The 23,202-nt window shown below is 40.8% G+C and overlaps 1 protein-coding gene across 4 annotated transcripts in view; it reads right to left on the bottom strand.

The window, feature by feature from the left end:
- Positions 1-1,647: 1,647 nt before the first annotated feature.
- The window catches only part of LOC129702777 (BCLAF1 and THRAP3 family member 3-like), a 49,715-nt gene continuing 28,160 nt past the window's right edge, over positions 1,648-23,202 (bottom strand). Inside the window, exons 6-13 of one of the 4 annotated variants that reach the window (XM_055644746.1) lie at positions 22,395-22,621; positions 19,071-19,179; positions 18,921-18,981; positions 17,263-17,390; positions 16,119-16,242; positions 15,112-15,246; positions 8,175-8,333; positions 1,648-3,781 (exon numbers count right to left, since the gene is read on the bottom strand). In XM_055644746.1, coding sequence (XP_055500721.1) covers positions 3,752-3,781; positions 8,175-8,333; positions 15,112-15,246; positions 16,119-16,242; positions 17,263-17,390; positions 18,921-18,981; positions 19,071-19,179; positions 22,395-22,621 — 973 coding nt within the window. In that variant the 3' untranslated portion in view covers positions 1,648-3,751. Of the gene's footprint in view, positions 3,782-4,364; positions 5,190-8,174; positions 8,334-15,111; positions 15,247-16,118; positions 16,243-17,262; positions 17,391-18,920; positions 18,982-19,070; positions 19,180-22,394; positions 22,622-23,202 lie in introns of those variants that run through there. The other 3 variants (XM_055644748.1, XM_055644747.1, XM_055644749.1) reach the window with 3 other exon arrangements.

Below are 23,202 nucleotides of genomic sequence, written 5' to 3'. Positions count from 1 at the left end.
ACTCTGGTCTAGGAGACGGATGGAAAAAGAGGACGAAGTTCAAAGTGGCCAGAGAAACCCATGAAGACATGGCGTCAAATTAGAAACACTGACAATGTGAGGTGGTACCATCAGAACCTATGAGGCAGAAGGAAGATTGGGCTGGAATTAATGAAAGGAAGTGTAACAAGACTGCAGATGATGGAAGCTGGAGCAAAAAAATAACTACTGGAAGAACACAGCCGGTTGAGCAGATTTGTTGGGGTAGGAACTGTTGATGTTTCATTTCTAATCATACCCCCCCCCCCCCCTTATTTTGTGTCTACCATAAGTGTCAATATCAATGTAATGGCACAGGAAATGAACTTGAATATTCCAATGACTTTCAGCAGAATTACCAAAAATCAACCACAGCACCTTTACAAGATCACATAGGGATAGGCAATTAAAAGTATTCTTAATTATGTCCATATGCTTCAATATTTACTTTCGGGTCCATTTGGAAAAAATGATTATGGCATGAAAGTTGCACAATTAAACTACATAAGCAGCAGATGGTTGAGTCATTCAAATGTGTCACGTTATTTTTGAAATACCTCTAATCATCAATAAGTCAGTGATGGCCCTCACTTTCACTAAGTAAGACAACAGAGGCCCTGACCCGAAATGCCATCTGTTTATTCCCTGCACAGATGCTGCCGGACTGACTTTGTCTTGAGTTCTTGTCCCCATTGATCCAGAGCAGTGCAGTTTAGCCACGTACCTTTAATAACCGTTTTAATTTTTATAATTTGAAACAATTACGTTTTGTTCTGTTCTGAAAGAATTGGGGAAACAGGGAATGCCAACGTTTAGAGAGAGGTCTAGGGTAATGCAATATAGGCACTTGCATAAAATATTGTTCCCAAGATTGTTTAAAGGAATTTTGAAGATAGCACTTCAGTACCATTCCCTGACAGCAGTATTTGACATGTAAAACATAATGTCCAAGTGATCAAGGGAGGTGATCTTGGAGGGGAGGATGCTCCTCAAACTGTGGAGCATCCCAGACAATACAGCTCACCCACTCCATGACACACTGGTCAACCTGAGGCGCACCTTCAGCAACAGACTATTTCGACCAAGATGCAGGACAGAACTCCACCGATCCCTCTTCCCTGTGGCTATCAAACTGTACAACTCTTCCCCCTTCTATCATGGGGTAGACTGGCTCTCCCTCTCCCCCCACCCCACCCACCCTCAATCTTTGCACATCCCCAATCCTTTCCACCCATCACTTTAATTTCATGTACCTGTATTGTGTGTTTTTATGACTGTTGGCAGATCAATTTCCTTCCTGGAAAAAATAAAGTTCTATCTTATCGTGATCCAAAGTAAATAGAATAATAGGAATAGAGCAGTAAAAAAAATAGTGCCTGTACTGTAAAAATGTTTCATGAAATTTGAAGTGGCAAGAGTAAATGGTGCAGAACAAACTAAGCTGGGCATGAAATTCAGCAGATTAAACGCATGGTCAGTCATGTTTTTAAACAAAACTATGGGAATAGAGTTTTGTTTAAAACTCTATTCGAACATACAATTACGAAGTTTGGAGTAAAGAAATCCAAAAAGTGTGGGATGTACAAGCAAGGATTTAATTAAATATTAAAAACATCAGGACAATACACATTGAACTTTAAATGTATTTGTTTTATTCATGACTGAATACAACTTAAGTTTGGCTATAGTTGAAAGACTATTTTAATGAAGCAGTCATAATTGTATGGATTGGAGAAGTAAACAATGCAATTTTTCAAACAAGGAATTTTAATGCAATAAACATGTGGTTTAAGCAACACCTAATATACTGATAAATCAACAGGACTAATATCAGTCACAATAAATGTGGCTGCTGTAGTTAAATGAAAAACAAAATGATTTCAGAAACGTTCCCAGTAATTTCAACCTTGCCGTGTACTGAAATTAACAGCTTTCAAAACGAATACAGTTTCATAAAACATCACTGCATGGTCAACTGTTAGAAAGTTATTAACAAAATGCATTTGAATTAAATGGAATCAGCTTACAATTATGAAAGTTTTGTTCTCCAGGGATGCTGCTCGACTTGCTGAGCATTTCTAGTATTTTGTTTAAGCAAGTTATCAGTACTAAGAAATGCATTCTGCATACAAAAGATACAAATGCTTTTTTCCAATGGAGTTGTGTATTAACCAATTGAGAAGCTTAGGGGATCAAATGCTTGAAGTATATTTGTAGATCAAAATCTGAGTCGCTAACATAGAAAACAAGTAAGCAGTTAGGATTCATAAACTATTTCAATGTTATACGACTTTTAATTTAAATAATTGAACAATCGACCATTAAACTTTCAGTAGCCAGTCCCTCCATTCAAAATAGAAATGCTGGCATAGAACGTTTATAAAAGTTTTGATAGGTTTCAATATCTCCCAAAAATATGAAGTTAACATTACTGACGTACTATCAATGGTTTCAAGAGGTTAACTATGGATGAAAGATCAAGAAAATAAATGGAAAATCCCCTCAATTTGCTCCATAAATGGTTGCAACGGTGTCAAATAAAATCAATGTTAATTAACAAAACATAACGGTTTATAAAATAGATGGTTCAATCAGTTGAGACTCTGCAAAAGTTCAAAAGGAAAATACAAGTAAGTGATTCTTCTAAGCACAAAACAAATTCAAAACTTTCATATTACAATGTAGTCTAGATAGCCAATTTTAAGATTGTTTTGTTTAGTCACTGGCATATTTGTCTGTTGAAGAAACGCAATTTTAACATTAACACATTTCTATAACTGGCTCTCATTACTGAACTTTCCTTGTTGCAAACTGCAAACATGTGATGTTCCACACAGGTATCCAATCAAAGAGATTACTTAGCACCAACCTGAGAATGGGTACAAGAACAGTTTAGAATAAAGATCAGAGATCTAAAAGTCTTTAAAATATGAATCATCCCGTTCCCACGGTTTTGTGAATAGTGAGATTCCCATTCTTTGCTTCTTGCTTTGTATCACTTGCCCTTTTACAATATTTTGTTACATTGTGCCATGCTTTTGCAAGATTGATAGTATTTCTTGATTCTATCTTTTTTGTAGCATCCAATCTCACCCAAATTTGGTGCTAATCCTACACAGTGGAGAACAATGCCCATTTCAACAGAACAGAAAAGAGGTACAAATGCTCAAGTATCTTGTCCAAATATTAACATTGTTTATTTATACATGCAAAACTGCATGATCAAATGAAAAGTAAAACCATGGGAGCATAGTTAGCCATAAAGTTTGATATAAACAATGAAAACACTTTTATTCAGACATCTACATCAATACGCAACAAGCATTTTTTGTTCAGTCCCCTGTAGTCACAGGCTACATAATTTTGAAACATAATGCTACTTTCAACCCTTGGTACATCATTGATAACATTTGAACAGATTGTTATTTAGCATCAATATTTATAGTTTTTAATGGTATGCTGTTCACACTAATTTATTAATGGGAAAACTATGTCAGAAATTAGAGCAGAAGGTACTATTTGGGGTAGTGCTCATTTACTCATACTGTCAAATCTATGTTCAGCTTGCCCAGGAATACTTCACAAAGTGTCTTAAGTACCACTAACTAGAGTGAAATAAGGTGAACAAATAATAGGATCTACAGCAGTCTGCAACAGGCATATAGATTTCAAAAAGATGTTCTCGGGAGATTTTCTTCAAACATAGATCTCAACACTTCCACATTCTGGTCAATTACTTGTCTGTGGTACTGCTGGGTAATTCCTAATTAAAAAGGAAATAAAAATCAGCAGCCATAAGGTTAGAATCAAAAGTATGTTAATTTCTTAATGACTTGGGGGTTGGGGGACGACGACAACATAGGAAACAGTTTTCTGTATATTTCTACAGAATTTGAATTGACCATCTAGAACCTGGTAGATTTGCACCGTTAGTCTCACTGCATTTATACTGGTGAACACTTGGATAGCATATGTGAAGATATTTTGTATTGAATTTGTGCAAACATCCTTGTGCAAATTGATTTTTCTATTTTTCATATAACAAGTTTCAATGTCCACCATTTGTTCTTATATTTAAAAACTATAACATTCAAAATAAATTAAAGACAAAATAACAACCTTATACAAGTATTGTGCTAGTATTGCATCATCTGGCACTGTTTTATCATTTAAGAAGAAATTGTCAAGCAGTGCACAAAATGGATATCACTCAAGGAGGTGAACATAGATCATAACCTTGCATCAACATTGCTTGAAGTCCTAGCTGGAGATTACAAAGTTCGTAGGGGTGAGCCAAGCTTCTTGTAGGACCACTGGATTGCTTAATAATTTGCCGAGTCTAGTAGTAGTGTTTAGAACTTTTTATTTAGGCACAACGGTTATATGAACAAAACATCTGCAGAACTTAACTAAAACTGAACATTTCATAACTAACAAAAAAAAACAAAACATGGAATTACAACTAAAAGATTGAACATAACTAGCAGACAAAGGACACTGGATATTCAACTCACACTTTCACACAGAACACACTGCTGAAAAACAGATTTTGTTTATAAATATATATGTGTGTGTGTATATATGTGTATATATATATATGTATATATATGTATATATATATATGATAGCACCTTTGTATCATTAAAGGGGTTATTGTTCGCAGTACTGTCTAGATTCTTATCAGTTGTAACTTTGAATTCACAAGCTGCTGTCATTGCATTCAGCAGACCCAAGGTTACCGTTTTTTTAAAATAAACAAATCCTATCAACTCTAGACTAACCCTATCAATTATCTGCAAGAATTCCTATTCATTCTTTGTGAGGCCCTACAATCCCCCCTTTGATTCTTTGATTACTACCAGAGAGAATTAATCATCTAAATAAGAATTTTTAAAAACTTGAATAAATTATACAATAAAGAAAGCAGTCATCATTATAAAATAATTCCAGTTCACTTTTGTTAATGACACTTGGTCTAGAGTGGCCTTTTTATCATGATCCAGGCTTTCTTCTGCTGGACCTTAACTGCAGTTTGCATGGTCAACAGCACCTGGAAAGGTCCTCACCCATTTAGAGCCTAATGGTTCCTTTTGAATCGTCTTAACATAGATCGGTACGCCTGTGATTATGTCGTGGCCTCCCTCTGGTCAGTCACCCCACGTAGCCGATACCTGTTGGGAGGCAGAACTGATAGCTTTTGTCCGGCTTATGCAGTATTCTAAAAGAGCATCAGTCATAAGATGACAATCAGCTGTTTGTAAGTCTGAGGTTCCTGGCAGTGACATAGGTCTGTTAGTGATAACATCAAGGGTGTTCAGACCTGTTTTTTTATTAGGACGGTCCTAATACATATAAGACAATGGGGAAGGCCTGTGGCCATGGCATTCCCTTAGTTAGGAGATCCTTAATAGTGTGATTCATGTGCACAACCAAACCAGAGGATTGTGGATGATGGGGACAGGTAATGTTCAAGAGTACGCAGACCTCCTTACAAACAATACTTGTAAAGTGTGTACCCTGATCAGAGTGAATGTTAGAGGGGACATCCCATCTTGGGATACAGTCTTTATACCAAATTATAGCAGTGTGCGAGGCTGTAGCCCATCTAGAGGGGATAGCTTCCACCCATCTAGAGAATCTGTCAACTATGACCACAACATCAGAGTACCCTTGACGCTTAGGAAGGGAAATATAATCAACTTGCCTAGGCTGGAAAGGTCCGGCCTAGGCAGGAGCTCATAATGAGACAAGGTCGTATTTGATCCTGGGTTAGTCTTTTGGCAAGCCATAGACTTGTTGGGCATATTTTCAAAACCCACAACTCCACCAGTTTTTTTGGAACCGGGTTACCATTTGTATCCAAGCCAGATGGCCCCAGGAGTGAGCCAAATAAGGCATTGTGGAGCAACTGGCTGTCCAGTCTCTTCATGTCTCCATAAGCCATTGGAGCACATTTTAAATACCCTCAGTTTGTCCACTTTTCTACTCTCGAGCAGTTGTCTTGTATTTCTTTCAAGTCTCGGCCTATATCTGAGTCTCAAGCTTGTAGAGAGGTGCATCTGGTTGTCAGTACAGGGAGTAAAGAGGGAGCTTCCCAAGCTACCTGATCAGCTATTGCATTTCCCCGGGCTTCTAGATTATCAGCAAAGTTATGGGCGACTTCAAAGGCATATCTGGAATCTGTGTAGATGTTAGCTGTTCTTCATTCTGCCATCTGACATGCTTCCACTAAAGCTCATAATTCTGCTTGTTGAGCTGATGTACTCGCTGGTAGACTGCCATCGCTATTATCTCATGTTGATTTGTAACTGCTCATCCTGCTTTTCGGACACCATTATCCACAAAGGAAGAGCCTTGGTCGATTCCATGACAAGCAATGTCAAAGACTAAAGAACTATGCTTGACATATAATGTACTAATGACATAATAAAATGACGATAATAAAAAGCTCAGTGACATGCATATTAGCTTGTTATATTCAAATTTATACATAATTAAATTAATTTGTACAAGGATGCTTTGCATGCTTTCAGATACAGATTATATAATTACAAAATTAAGCCAGGGCTAAAATTTAGGTAATCTTGGAAATCACTTGCTTGACAACTTTAACTACAAAATTAAAAATGTAAATAAACCCACTGAAGCAATTTTTGTATGGAACAACTGCTCCCTTTGGAGTTCATATATAGGCAATAATTCAAATCATGTAGCACCGACATCCTGGAGCTGCGGTTTGTGGAGCTCCCAACGCGGGCGGCGCTGATGGACAGCGCGGGGTCCTGCGACTCTGCCCGGCTCAGCCTGCGGACTCAGGAGCTGCAGACTCCGGCAGCGGGAGGCGGCTGATCAGGAGGTCCGGGCCGCTGAGGAGTAGGATGCTCACTGTCGGGGTTCGGCGTCGGCGTTCCACCAGCCCGGCGTGAGGGCCTGAACATCGGGCCACCCGGGGCGGCGACTGCGGGTGCTCGGAAGGCCCCGACCACGGATGAACACGGAGGGGAGGCTGGCTGGACTATGGTGCCATCCTCACCTTGGTGCCATTTATGTTATGTTGTGTCGTGGACTTTGTGTTTGTGCTTTTTTTTAAATACAATTTCAATTTTATTTTTAATGTGTTTTATTATTTATTTATTATTTATTTTTATTTTTTGGTGATTTTGTTTATGATACTGCCTGTAAGGGAAATTCATTTCGTTGTCTCAAATTGAGACAATGACAATAAATTTGAATACAATACAAATGTAGCTCCAATTCCTGGGCACCACCAAAATGCATTCCTCTGTGATACTCTGAACTATTATTACAAGTTATTATTCTCGCCATTAACAATAGACTTAAAATACACAAGTGTTATATGGTTTAAACTGTTCTCCATGGACAAAGTTTAAAGGAATCTACTAGACTGCACCTCAAAATGTAATAATATCCTTTATTAAAAGCTAGTGATGACAAACATAAAACCACCAAATTGTTCTAAAAATGTGATTGACTAGCCGTTCTGGGAAAGTACTTGACCATCCACATAGAGAACTGTTCACTTCAGAGTTAATTACGGCTGGACAATAAATGTCAGCATGTCCAATAAACGGATTATAAGAATATAATTTTCATGTTCCCTATTAAGCCTTAACATTATGATAGTGATGTCACAAATAGCACACTACGATTTAACTATGTGGCATTGATAAACAAAAAGCAAAAAGCCCAGTTAAAAACAACATAGTTAGGTTATAAGAAAAAAAAAACACTGAAGCTTGGAAGTATTAAAGGAGAAATATTTGCAAAATTTATTTTCAACATTAGTGATCAAATTCTGTATTATTTCTGCAGTCAAAATGCACTCTATAGCTCACATGTGCTACATTACAAACCGTTTCCTTGCTTCCCCAGAAAATGAGATACAAGTATTTAAAAAAATTAAAAAGTACTTCAATTCACGAACTTGTGATCTTTTAAAAAAAACAAATAAGGCAAACTAGGAATATATTACTGCGTTGTTTTTATTTTGGGAAATATATATTAAAGGGAGCAAAAATCAATTAATAAACAAAGAGAATGAAAAAGCATGCAGCACATTAATATTGTTAATGTTAAGTAACTAGATACATTTAATTGACCAAGTTTAAAAATCCCAAATTAGAGGAATTCCTTACCCTTTCATCTCTCCTTTTCCTTACTAGCCCTTCCCTGAAGTGTTTGGTGATTTCTCTTGGATTAGTACGTCCAAAACCAACGCCATACAATCGCCGGTATTTTGACTCAATGCTGAAACTTTTCTTTCGCCCAAATGTTGTATACTCTTTTGAAAAATTCTGGATAAATCAATAACATTGATACCATTGTGGAAACTGACAAACATGTAGAACGTTTAAATAAATGAAATAGTCATTAGAGTGAACATCAACACAATTTTGAGTACAGGTCTACAATTGAATTTCCGGCAACCGATCGTCCGACGCCACCTTTAATTTACGTTCCCATAGCCAACTTCCACGTCTGACTTTACGGGCCAGTATCTCCCCCCCCCCCCCCCCCCGCCATAATAAAAACACCCCCTTCCTTATAATAAAATGCTGCAATACAGGTAACATCCTGGAGAATCCCCTCTGCATCTTATCTAGTAAAAACACATCCTTCCTTTACACATAGCACCCAGAATTGCTGCAACTGTGGCCTGACCAATGTTTTCGTAAACCTTTCACATTATATTCTTGCTATTATATTCTTTGCCATGGTTGATGGCAGGAAGCATTCTATCTGATTTCTACCGCAGCCCTGCAGTACAGCCACTTTCAATATTCAGACCTATACCCAAAGATCATAAGGAATAAGAGTAAAATTAGGCCATTCGGCTCATCACGTCAGCTCCACCATTCAATCATGGCTGATCTATCTCTCCCTCCTAACCCCATTCTCCTGCCTTCTCCCCATTACCCCTGACACCTGTACTAATCAAGAATCTATCTATCTATACCTTCAAAATATCCACCACAGCCTTCTGTGGCAAAGAATTCCACAGATTCACCACCCTCTGACTAAAGACATTTCTCCTCATCTCCTTCCTAATTCCGAGGCTATGACATCTAGACTCTCCCAATAATGGAAACATCCTCTCCACGTCCACTCTATCCAAGCCTTTTGCTATTCTGCATGTTTCAATTAGGCCCCCCCCCTTCATTCTTCTATACTCCAGCGAGTACAGGCCCAGTGCCGATAAACACTCATCATACGTTAACCTACTTATTCCTGGGATCATTCTTGTAAACCTCCCCTGGACCCTCTCCAGAGCCAGCACATCCTTCCTCTGATATGGCGCCCAGAATTGCGCACAATATTTAAAATGCGGCCTTACAGTGCCTTAGTGCCATCATTTCATCCCTGTTTTGTATACAAGCCCTCTTGCTTTCTTTGCCATTGCTGTCCACCATCATCCCAGCTAGGGTCCCTTTCCAGGCAACTTTGGCCAGCTCCTCCCTCATGCCTCTGTAGTTCCCTTAGACCAGCTGCAATACCGACACAGCCGATTTCACCCTCTTCTCAAATTGCAGATTAAAAACGTATCATGTTGTGGTCCCAACCCCCCAATGGTTCCTTTACCTGGAGTTCCCTTATCAAATCCAGTTCATTACATAACAGTAAATCCAAAATTGCCTTTTCCTCAGTAGGCTCCACTGCAAGCTGCTCTAAGAATCCATCTCGGATGCACTCTGCAAATTCTCTTTCTTAGGGTCTAGTACGAACCCGATTTTCCCAGGCTACCTGCATAATGAAATCTCCTATGACCACCTCATTGCTTTTTTAACATGACAATTTTATCTCCTTATGTGGCTTGTAACCTGGTTACTGTTGTGGGCTTGTAAATTAGTGTATTTTTACCTATATAATTTCTCAGCTCTACCCACATTGACTACATCCTCCGATCCTATGTCACCCCTCATTAATGACTGAATTTCATTCCTAACCAAGACCTACCCCACCCCTCTGCCCACCTTCCCATCATTCTAATATAACGTATAACCCTAAATATTTAGCTCCCAGCTCTGATCCTCTTGCAACCACATCTCTAATTCCCACATCAAACCTACCAATCTCTAACTGCCTACAAGCTCATCCACTTTGTTTCTTATACTACGCACATTCAAATACAATACCTTTAATTTGGTATTCACCTCCCTTCTCACACAGGACGATTTTAGAAACATAGAAAATAGTGGAGGAGGCCATTCGGCCCTTCGAGCCAGCATCGCCATTCATTGTGATCATGGCTGATTGTCCCCTATCAATAACCCGTGCCTGCCTTCTCCCCATATCGACTAGCCACTAGCCCCCAGAGCTCTATCTAATGCCCCTGTCCCACTTAGGAAACCTAAACGGAAACCTCTGGAGACTTTGCGCCCCACCCAAGGTTTCCGTGCGGTTGCCGGAGATTTTTGTCAGTCTCCCTACCTGCAACCTCCGGGAACCGCACGGAAACCTTGGGTGGGGCGCAAAGTCTCCAGAGGTTTCCGCTCAGGTTTCTTTAGTGGGAAGGGCATAACTCTCTCTTAAATCCATCCAGTGACTTGGCCTCCACTGCCCTTTGTGGCAGGGAATTCCATAAATTCACAACTCTCTGGGTGAAAATGTTTTTTCTCACCTCAGTCTTAAATGACCTCCCCTTTATTCTAAGACTGTGGCCCCTGGTTCTGGACTAACCCAACATTCGGAACATTTTTCCTGCATCTAGCTTGTCCAGTCCTTTTATAATTTTATATGTTTTTATAAGATCCCCCTCATCCTTCTAAACTCCAGTGAATACAAGCCTAGTCTTTTAAATCTTTCCTCATATGACAGTCCCGCCATCCCAGGGATCAATCTCGTGAACCTATGCTGCACTGCCTTAATCACAAGGATGTCCTTCCTCAAATTAGGAGGCCAAAACTGTACACAATACTCCAGATGTGGTCTCACCAGAGCCCTATACAACTGCAGAAGCACCTCTTTACTCCTATACTGAAATCCTCTTGTTATGAAGGCCAACATTCCATTAGCTTTCTTCACTGCCTGCTGTACCTGCACGGCAACTTTCAGTGACCGATGTACAAGGACGCCCAGGTCTCGCTGCACCTCCCCCTTACCTAACCTAACCCCATTGAGATAATAATCTTCCCCTTGTTTTTGCTGCCAAAGTGGATAACCTCATTTAACTATATTATACTGCATCTGCCACGCATCTGCCCACTCACTCAACCTGTCCAGCTCACCCTGCAACCTCCTATCATCCTCTTCACAGTTCACACTGCCACCCAGCTTTGTGTCATCCGCAAACTTACTAGTGTTGCTCCCAATTCCCTCTTCCAAATCATTAATATATATGGTAAACAGTTGCGGCCCCAACACTGAGCCTTGCGGCACTCCACTCGCCACTGCCTGCCATTCTGAAAAGGACCCGTTCACTCCTACTCTTTGCTTCCGGTCTGCCAACCAATTTTCTATCCATGTCAACACCCTACCCCCCAATACCATGTGCTATCATTTTAGTCACCAGTCTCCCGTGCGGGACCTTATCAAAGGTTTTTTGAAAGTCTAGATACACTACATCCACTGGCACCCCTTCATCCATTTTACTTGTCACATCCTCAAAAACTTCCAGAAGATTAGGCAAGCATGATTTCCCTTTCATAAATCCATGTTGACTTGGACTAATCCTTTTACTGCTATCCAAATGCCCCATTATTACCTCTTTAATAATTGACTCCAGCATCTTTTCCACCACCGAAGTCAGACTAACTGGTCTGTAATTCCTGTTTTCTCTCTCGCTCCTTTCTTGAAAAGTAGGATTACATTAGCTATCCTCCAATCCACAGGAACTGATCCTGAATCTATTGAACATTGGAAAATGATTACCAATGCGTCCACTATTTCTAGAGCCATCTCCCTGAGGATCCTGGGATGCAGACCATCAGGACCAGGGGAACCTTACCCAACCTTACTGTCTTACACCTTCTTGAACATTCCGTCCCATTAATTTAGGAGACTTCTGTAACATTTTCTACACTCTCTTTCCCTTTAACTCCACCCTTACAGCTCCAATTTGCTGACCCCACCCTCCCACTATTTCGTTTGAAACTCTATCTACAGTCCTAGTTATAAGGTTTGCCAGGAGTTTGATTTCAGTCGGGTTCAAGTGGTGTCCATCCCGTCAGAACAGTTCCCCCCTTCCCCAGTACTGGTGCCAATGTCCCACAAATTCAAAACCACTTCTTTCACACCAGTCTTGAGCCACTTTATCCTCTCAACCCTAAGCCAATTTGCATGCATCTCAGGTAGCAATTCCTGGTTCTGCTTTTCAATCTGGTACCTAGCTGCTCAAATTCCTTTAGCAGAACCTCTTTCCTCATTCTACGCAGGTCATTGGTGCCCACATGGACTACATCATTAAACCGGATCTTTTCCCTCCCACTCCAAGTTCCTCTGGAGGTCAGACAAGATGCCCTGAATCCGGGCCTCAGGCACGCAACACAGCCTTCGGTACTCTCAATCTTCGCAACAGAGAACTGTGTCAATCATCCTAACTATATTATCCCCAATGACAACTACATTTTTCTCTCCTGTTCCAATGATTCATCAACATTCCCCAGGGCTCTACCATTCACTGTGTTTGTTCTACCATTTTTTGGCCTTCCAGAATGAATTACTTCACACTTGGCAGATAGAAATTTCTTGACATTGCTTCTTTCAACTGATCAATATCATACTGCAACCACAATCCACACTATCTACAATAAGAGTTCTTACAATATTTGATCTTAATCCCTAGATAGGTCTATGACACAATGTAGAATGCAAAGACACACAAAAAGCAGACCCCTTCACTTCTCATTTTTTTTAAAAATCATCAATCTACACACAATACCCCATAATGAAAAAGCGAAAACAGCTGTTCAGAAATATTTGCAAAGTAATTAAAAAAAAAAAACTGAAATATCACATTTACGTTAGTATTAAGACCCTTTACTCAGTACTTTGTTGAGGCACTTTTGACAGTGATTACAGCCTCAAGTCTTCTTGGGTATGACGCTACTTGCTTGGCACACCTGTATTTGGGTAATTTCTGCCTTTCTTCTCTGCAGATCCTCTGAAGCTCTGTTAGGTTGGATGAGGTGTGTCGATGTACAGCTATTTCTAGGTCCTTCCAGAGATGTTCCATCGGGTTCAAGTCCAGGCTCTGGCTGGGCCACTCAAGTACATTCACAGACTTGTCACAAAGCCACTCCTGCGTTGTCTTGGCTGGGTGCTTAGGGTGGTTGTCCTATTAAAAGGTGAACCTCTGCCCCAGTCTGAGGTCCAGAATAGCAGTTTTTCATCAAGGATCTCTCTGTACTTTGCTCTGTTCATCTTTCCCTCGATCCTGACTAGTCTCCCAGTTCCTGCCGCTGAAAAACATCCCCACAGCATGATTCTGCCACCACCATGCTTCACCGTAGGTATGGTATTGACCAGGTGATGTCCAGGTATTGACCAGGTCTGGTTTCTTCCAGACATGACCCTTGGCATTCAGGCCAAAGTTCAATCTTGGTTTCATCAGACCAGAGCACCAGAAAAAAAAACAACCCTTTTGGCGAACTCCAAGCGGGCTGTCATGTGCCTTTTACTGAGGAGTGGCTTCCGTCCGGCCACTCTACCATAAAGGCCTGATTGGTGGAGTGTGGCAGATATAGTCCTTTTGCACCTCTGGAACCTTCTGGAAGGCTCTCCCATCTCCACAGAGGAACTCTGGAGCTCTGTCAGAGTGACCATCGGGTTCTTGATCACCTTCCTGACCAATTGCTTAGTTTGGCCGAGCAGCCAGCTCTATGAAGAGTCCTGGTGGTTCCAAAGTTCTTCCATTTAAGAATGGCAGAGGCCACTGTGCTCTTCGGGACCGGCAATGCTGCAGAAATTGTCTTATACCCTTCCCCAGATCTGTGTCTCGGAGATCCTTTCTTGGAGGCCTACGGCCAATTCCGTCTTCATGGCTTGGTTTTTGCTCTGACATGCACTGTCACCTGTGGGACCTTATATAGACAGGCGTGTGCCTTTCCAAATCATGTCCAATCAATTTAATTACCCATGGTGGACTCCACTCAAGTTGTAGAAACATCTCAAGGATAATCAATGGAAACAGGATGAACCAAAGCTCAATTTTGAGCGTCATAGCAATGGGTCTGAATACTTATGTAAATGTGATATTTCAGTTATATCTCTTAATTCTTTGCAAAAATTTCTAAACATCTGTATTCACTTCTTTATTCTGGGGTACAGGTGCACAACCTTTTATCCGAAAGCCTTGGGACCAGACACTTGTCGGATTTCGGACATTTTCGGATTTCCGAATGGAAGATTTTTAGCGTAGATTAGGAAGGTAGCGCGGGCGGCTTGAAAAGTCTGGAGCGGCTGCCTCCACCCCGGAGAATCATTGTATAAATGTTAGTCAGTTAGTTTGGAGGGATTTTATGTGGTGGGGGGGGGGGGGGGGGGGGGGGGGAAACTTTGATTCTTAGTCCCCTATCTGGTCGGCGACTCCCAACATCGCGGAGCTGGGGGCTACGTCCGGCCGCGGGCGGCGCTGGTTGGAGCTCCGACCCCGGCGCCGGTTGGAGCTCCAACCCCGGCCATAGCGCTCCGGAGCTTACCGCACGGCGACCCGGTAAGGCATTGCCCGCTCCCCGCTGGTATCCCAGTGCTGCGACGCCGCCGACTCCCAACATTCGCGGAGCTGGGGCTGCGGGCGTCCGGCGGCGGTGGATTTGGAGCGCCTCGCAGCCAGGGGTAGAGTTGTCGGGGTCGGAGCTACAACCGGGCGCCGCCCGCGGCCGGACGCCCGCAGCCCCAGCTGGGAGTTGGCGGCCACAGCGATGCGGAGCTTACTGCACGGCGACCCGGTAAGGCATTGACCGCTCCCCGCCTCTCCGACCAGGTAGGGGACTAAGAATTAAAGTTTACCCCTTCACCCCCCCCTTCACATAAAAGCCCTCCAAACTAACTGACTAACATTTAAACAATGATTTACAGATGTTTAAGTGTCTCCCTGGTCTCCGGGGAGGAGGCAGCCGCTACAGTAGTACAGACCTGGGTTGACCGTGGGTCGTTTCGGCTCAAGTTTGGCACCAAACGCGAGCTTTGGTGTGCAGACGACATCCTGGAAAAAATGGCCGGTTTTCGGAGTTTTTCGGTTTCCAGAACTCCGGATAAAAGGTTGTGCACCTGTATTATGTGTTGATTGATGATAAAAAAAAAAGGATTTAATCCATTAAGTAATGTAAAAAGGCTGTAAAGTAACAAAATATGGAAAAAGTGAAGGGGTCTGAATACTTTCTGAATGCACTGTATGGTAAATGAAAACAATCTGTAGAAACATTTTTCAAAGACTAACATAGAAACATAGAAATTAGGTGCAGGAGTAGGCCATTCGGCCCTTCGAGCCTGCACCGCCATTCAATATGATCATGGCTGATCATCCAACTCAGTATCCCGTACCTGCCTTCTCTCCATACCCCCTGATCCCCTTAGCCACAAGGGCCACATCTAACTCCCTCTTAAATATAGCCAATGAACTGGCCTCAACTACCCTCTGTGGCAGAGAGTTCCAGAGATTCACCACTCTCTGCGTGAAAAAAGTTCTTCTCATCTCGGTTTTAAAGGATTTCCCCTTTATCCTTAAGCTGTGACCCCTTGTCCTGGACTTCCCTAACATCGGGAACAATCTTCCTGCATCTAGCCTGTCCAACCCCTTAAGAATTTTGTAAGTTTCTATAAGATCCCCTCTCAATCTTCTAAATTCTAGAGAGCATAAACCAAGTCTATCCAGTCTTTCTTCATAAGACAGTCCTGACATCCCAGGAATCAGTCTGGTGAACCGTCTCTGCACTCCCTCTATGGCAATAATGTCCTTCCTCAGATTTGGAGACCAAAACTGTACGCAATACTCCAGGTGTGGTCATTGTGACTAAAGCCACAAAATATTTTAAACTGTGTGACAACATTCACATGGAATTAAGCTGTGGATGCTTCCCATCAGATCATCTATAGCACAGAAACTACCAAGTGATTAATCCATTCAAAGAAAATTTACTGACCGGGAAGGGTTTTTTTGCTAGTCTCATTCGGTGCTCCATAAGCCCAGTTGGTGGCTCTTTAAAGTGTAGATCTCTTGATGTTTTCATTCGATTGGATGAACAAGACTTTTCATGCCTCTCAGATCTATATTTTAAAAAAGTAGTCAATCTTGGGTTACTAAAATTAATATCAAATTAACTATAATACAAGAAATATGTACAATAAAGCATAATAATGGCCTGGTTTATTTATTTATAGAACACCTCATTGGTAGGGCTTCAATACATGTTCGAATAAATCAGTCTGGTTTAGAATAGTTTTTCCAAAGGATTTTTGTCGTTGGTCACATTCTTTATTGCTTCGGAACAAAAAATCTAATAGTATATATTTTCCACATACAAGCTACGGTAAAACAGTTAAGTGAGTACATTTGGGACTTTGGCAGGGCTGGACCAGTAGATTTTCCAGTCTTTCGGGTTATATACTATTAATACCCCCAACATGTTTTCAATTTTTTAAAGTTAACGCAGTAGAATAATACATTTTCCAGTGACAATACTTGTTTCAAGGAACGCCAGAACCAGGGGCCCAGGAAGTGGAAGAGAGAGTAGAAATTACCATATCTGATGAATGCCGAACCATCAGGAATTCAGAAAAGACATGCAGCAGTTTAAAGTTTTCCTATCATGTTAATTCAGCCCATGGGTGCAGAGGTTGGCAGTGGTAAAGTCGATAAACAGAAAAAATTGGAGTTCTAGGCATCTGAAAATGTTTGATATGTTTCAAACAGAAACATTGGATATCAGTTCCAGTGAGTCAACCAATAGCTTGGTTTAACTATATTGAATACAACATATGATCCAGGTATTCCAGTTCCCTGATACAGTGTTGGGACAAGTTCATACTCACTGACACAACTGCAGGTGGGCTCAACTCCTCCATTAAGGAGGCTTATAAACTAAAAAGGTCACTCTGCACTGTTGAGGCCGATTCAAATAATAATTCCTACAAATACTTCTATAATCAAGGCTAAAAGCCTTATCAAGTAAACTTGATTTTGAATCAATTTAAATTCAGTAAAGCGGATAGACTTGCAAAGGACAATATTAGTTCGGCTTTTAAGAATGGGAAGAAAAATTAAATATTCTTTAAGTAACTAATCACCTGTCACAAAGCAACTTATGCTCCTCAGTTTGATAGGGCACTTCATACTTGTCCCGCAACCGTTCCTTCCTCCGTCTCTCTATGTCATGGCGAAGGTCATCCGGATTTACTGCAACCCATGTGCTTGTCTAAGTATTAAGAAGCAAACAAGTAAAATATAATTATCATTAGACAGCAATTCTTCATTATTATAAAGAAGCATTTTGCAGACCAATTAATACTATCCCAATTCAATACTTTTCTCGGAAAAGGAATTAACTTACTACAGGTTATTCAGTATATCTGAGGAAATAACTGCAGTTTTGGTAAGTGTTTTAAAAGTATGTGTTAATGTTTTCTGTTGTTTTATGGGGGGGGGGGGGAGGCCGGGGAAAACTTTTTTTCAATCTCTTACCTTGCCGGAGTTGTGATTGTTTTTCCGGATCGTATCTCCGGTCGCTCTGCGGCCTAACATCATGGAGCTGGAGGCCTTGCTCGAGACTGACTTTGAGCCCCACCGTGGGGCCATGGACTTGCCATCGGAACCTGCGATCTATCCCTTGCCTGGGATCGACACTGTGGATTTCAGCATCGAGGAGCTCGCAGTCTCGGGTGGAGACTGATGTCGGGAAGCTCCAAAATTGCAAGAGGTTCGACCAGCCCCAACCCGGGTCCGATCGCCCGGCACGGGGATCTGAGATAACCCCGATGCGGGAGCTTGATCGCCCTGATGCGGTGGGCCCGACCGCCAGCTAGGGGAGTCAAGATCGTCCCGTCAACGGAAGGCTCGAGCCCCCCGACCTCGGGAGAACAAAAAGGGAAGAGATTTAACTTTTTCTTTTGCCTCCCATCTCAGTGAGTAATGTGGGGAGTCGCTGTGGTGGATGTTTATGTTAAAATGTGTTTTGTTGCTTTTTATTTGTATGATGACTATATGCAAATCAAATAACTCGTATGTTGCTAAACATACTTGGCGAGTATGATTATGATTTGAGGAACTGTGCATTTTAGATCATCTGTCAACTTGCTGCACTATGTTCAGAAAACCTATTCGCATCTGAAAAGACTAAAACGAGAACGGGGAAATTGCTGGAAATCTGAAGTTTCCAGGTCATTATTTCATTACTTACTACTTGAACTCGTATTTAGGCTGGCCAAAATATTTCGTGATTACTGCATACCATCACCTTTTAAGATCTTGTAGGAATCCTATGCTTGTAAAAAGAAACTGAAGAAATTTACTTTCCACTTGAAGGTCATTTCAATTTACTGAAATTTACTATGTTTTTCCTGGATGCTGAGAGTTAAAATTTCCAATAGATTTATAGATGTTTTCCAATCGAAAACACATTCCTTTGCATCATTTTAATTTCTTACCTCACTTGTCTGATGTACTTTTCAATTTATATTAGCTACAAAGATTCACAACTTTTTACAGCAAAATTGTTCAACATCCCCACTGGCGCTTTGTTACTGGCAGTGAGAAATAACTTTTGACTAATCTGGCTTTAAGTATAATGCAAACTTCATACATTCCAGAGAAATGTTACGTACATAACTATACTCAAACAACTACTTGTATAGCCTTATATTCTCAATCACATAAAATATTACACCAGGTAAAATCCAAATAGAATTAAAAAAGATAAATAATGAACACATTAAATAATGCACAGTACCTTTCTTCCAACAGGTTTCCTTTCTCGACTGTGCAAGTCTGCCAGTGACATGTCAATCCGTCTTTTTCAGAAAGAAAAAAAAATTAAAAGATGTCCTTACAGAACAAAACAAATTTGTTTGAAAAGTAAAATTGTTGCTTGCGACAATACCTGTGTATCTCAGGACCCAGATGTTTTGCGTCTTTTGGTAGACTTTGTGCATTTTGTAACTTTGAAAAGCGGTCATGCAAAGTTACATCGGAAGACTTAAATTGATCACCTGTAAAATAATCATAATCATTCATTATCATGAGTAACAGTTCAATGGCGAACTTAAATTTTACCATTAACATGCACATTTGACATTTAAAATCAAGACATCTCATACGACTACAATCCTATATTGTGTTAGAACTGACCTATTTCGTTAAAAAGTTTGATAATTCAAGGGTTTATGCTACAATCAAGCGTCAGACTAAGGGACTGTGGTAACTGTGGAATCGACAGAAGGATGGAGGGTTGGGTGTGTATGCGTGCTTTGTCCGTGATATTTATTTAGTTGTTTATCTTTAATATTTTACCTTGTATGTATCATTAGCTTTTAGAAATGTTTGAATGCTGCACTGACTGGCTGACATTTTAAATTTTGTTGTACATGGTTCATGTTACAATGACAATAAAGAAACTATTCTATTCATAAACAATAATGTAAATGTGAAAACTGATGTAATGCATACATTTGCTGACAAAAAGCAATGGAGCTAAGTATGGCAGGTGATCTCAGGCCTTTGAAATGCTCCTGTGATTCATGTACTGGTTTATGCAAATCGGTTTGAATGCACTTACTAGTACTAGGTCGGAAATAAGGGACAACTAGCAACATGCACACAGGTAGCACGTCAAGCTATAGCTGGACCTGTGGATGGACACACTATGAAGCATTTGCGATGTTGAGGACATTGCAAATAAAACATTTTAGTGATCCGGTTACACCACAAGCAATGACTGCAAAGGTAGAAATACAGTGCGTGACCATCAGTAAGAGTAATAAGTGTAACCCGGCAGTAGTGGAGATGCTCTTGGACACCCTCCTCGCAGCTATTCCATGCTAGATACTGTTGGAGGGGATATTTTTCAGGGTAAATCAGCAACTGCCAACCTCGTAGCACAGCAATTTGGCTCTACTGCACAAGGGTAGGGCGAAAGGCGTTTCCATAGCCATAAACAAGACCCTAAATCCTTTCATTCCCTGAAGCCACAGGCACGAATGTCTCAAAGTGGCCAGAAGGAATTCTGAAGGAACACTAGTAAACAGCCAGTGGTCATTGGGCATGTTGCTAGTACAGCTTGGGTAGAATAAGGAATTAGGTCCTGCAACATAAATTTAGGGCTATTTAGGGCATAATTTAGGCAGATTAAAGAGCAGGACCTCAGTAAGAGTACTTAAACTCTTGAACCCCGTTATATCAAGATATAAAGGTTTTTTAAAAAGGAAGCAAATGGGGGCGCTTCACATAGAATGTGTGGGGAAGGGGCGATTCTTCAAAAAAAATTAGAAGAGCAAAGGGGCACCAAATACCATTCATGGATTAAGGAAAACATGAAAAAGTAAATGCAAGAGATATTATTGATAAGTTTATAGAAACACACAAATTGGTGATGTCGTTGACAGGGAGGAAAGTCTTACATTACAGAATGAGACTGATATTATGGGAAGATGGACATGCAATGGTAGATGGAATTTAGTCCTGAATAAGTACGGTGGTAATGCATTTTGGAGTAATCTAACAAGGGCAGGACATATTTTTTGAAAGGTAGGGCCCTTGGGAGAAATTAGAAATAAAGTAAGCTTGGTGCAAAAGGTCCCTGAAGCTCAAGGTGGAGGAGGGGGCAGGGGGGGGGGGGGGGGGGGGGGGGGGGGGGGGGGGGGAGAGAGAGAGAGATAGGCGAATACATCATTAGCAAGGGAAAGGTGGCCTGATAAAATTTGATAAAACATAAAATTGCAATTCTGTGCAGTTCTGGTCACCACACTTTAGGGAGGATATGATTGCATCATAGAGGGTGAAGAGGAGATTCACCAGGCCAGAGAAGGTTGAGAAAGCCTTGAGAGAAGTGTACAAAATTATTGGAGGAATAGATAAGATTTGAAACTTTTACTTAGCAGTGTCGAGGATTGTAGAGCATATGTTGAAGGCGAAGAGCAAGAATTTTTAGAAGGGATCTGAGGAAGATACTCGGCAGATCAACACATTTTTGGCAGCAAGGCATACAGAAATAGCCCATTTCTTATGTTTTTATTAAAGACAGTAAAATTAGAATTCAGGGACAAAGGAGGTTATCTCAATTAAGCAATTGTATTTTTGCCATCTATCTACAAAATATTTGCTATATATATATATATATGAAATAGAATTTATGTTGTCCCAGTATATTTAAAACATATCAGTCAACATTTGGGATTCGACTTCAATTACAGAATGTATGCTCAATTTGCAGTGTTTCGTTATGGACAAAGCAAGTTTTTAAAATAGGAATGCCAACTTCTTGGTGAATCTCCTCTGCATCTTCTACAGTGAAATGCTGGAGAAACTCAGCGGGTGAGGCAGCATCTATGGGGTGAAGGAAATAGGCAACGTTTCGGGTCGAGACCCTTCTTTTGACTGATGTGAGGGTGGGGCTGGGTGGGAAGAAGAAAGGAAGAGGCAGAGACAGCGAGCTGAGGGAGAGCTGGGAAGGGGAGGAGAAAGCAGGGACTACCTGAAATTAGAGAAGTCAATGTTCATACCGCTGGGGTGTAAACTGCCCAAGCGAAATACGAGGTGCTGCTCCTCCAATTTACAGTGGGCCTCTCTCTGGCCATGGAGGAGGCCCAGGCCAGAAAGGTCGGATTCGGAATGGGAGGGGGAGTTGAAGTGCTGAGTCACCGGGAGATCAGGTTGGTTATTGCAAACCGAGCGGAGGTATTCGGCGAAGCGATCGCCAAGCCTACTCTTGATCTCACCGATGTAGAGCAGCTGACACCTAGAGCAGCGGATGCAATAGGTGAGGTGGAAGGAGGTGCAGGTGAACCTCTGCCGCACCTGGAAAGATTGCTTGGGTCCTTGAATGGAATCATTCCTAATGAATCTACTCATTGGACCATTGAAATATACATCTATAAATTTATCATTAATCCAAGTTCACCCTTCCAAGCCGTTATTGAATTGGTTCCTTTAAGTAACTGGATTAAACCTGCAGTTCAAACTTGTTTCAACTGACAGCATTCAACAATCAGGCAGCTGCTGGTTAAATTTTATGTAGACAAAGACTAAAGTACAGTATTTTAAACAATTCTGAAGAATTTGAATTACAATTAAAGCACTATTTCTATCCGACTATAACTTAAGGACTTATTCAGTTGTGTCACCAATAAATAAAACTGTTTTAATACCAGTAGCACTTTTTGTGACTAAATATTTAAAAAAAAAACCAATGCAATAATGCATGTCCAACCTTTAATTTGGTGCACCAAAGTGATTATCTCCTGGGCAAATTCTCCTGAAGAGATATTCGGGTTCGCCTTCAATGATGAACCCATATGCTCAAACACATGATGGAACTCATCCCGTTTCTTGCCAACACTAACCAAATCCCGAGACATTAGTCTCTCTGAAGCATGGCTTGATGTAGGCCTGGAGAAATCCCCACATATATTCAAATTCACAGCTAAATATTTACGACTTTGAGCAAAGGCAGCCATATTATATGTACATGTAGATAAATACAAATATAAAAATTAGTATTGAACTTAGCAATTTACAAATAAAAATCAAGATTCATAAAAACATTTTCTAGGGGGTTTATTTGAAGTATGCACATACCTATTTTGAACGTCGATGTATCTCAACCAATCGAATAGCTTAATTATGGATTATATCAGTAATATCACGCATTGAGGTGCTACCTACATGCTACAGAGCCTCTCCCATAATTCTACTTTCATTCACTTAGCCGGGAAACTGCTCATTTCTGGAAGAACTATCTACCAGGCTGATTCACTTAGATCAGCTCCCTGGACAACCCCAACTTGTCTGTTCATGAGAGCGAAGACAATGAAGATTATGCAGGCAGATTGTTATCATCGAAACAGCCAGGAACCAAAGCTCCCAATTGGATTGAAAAATATGACAATCAAAAATAAAAGTCACGTATTTGAAAAAAAATCAAGGCAAGATTTTTTCTTCAAAAAAGTTATACCCAAAGAGGTTTAGATCTTATATAATACAAGATAGATTATCGGCATAGCTGTTTTCACTGTGTG

Source organism: Leucoraja erinacea, chromosome 13 (assembly GCF_028641065.1).
Source record: "Leucoraja erinacea ecotype New England chromosome 13, Leri_hhj_1, whole genome shotgun sequence".
In the NCBI taxonomy this organism is placed as follows: Eukaryota; Metazoa; Chordata; class Chondrichthyes; order Rajiformes; family Rajidae; genus Leucoraja; species Leucoraja erinaceus.
The sequence above is the reverse complement of the archived record's forward strand: the minus strand, read 5'-3'. Positions and strand labels throughout refer to the sequence as shown.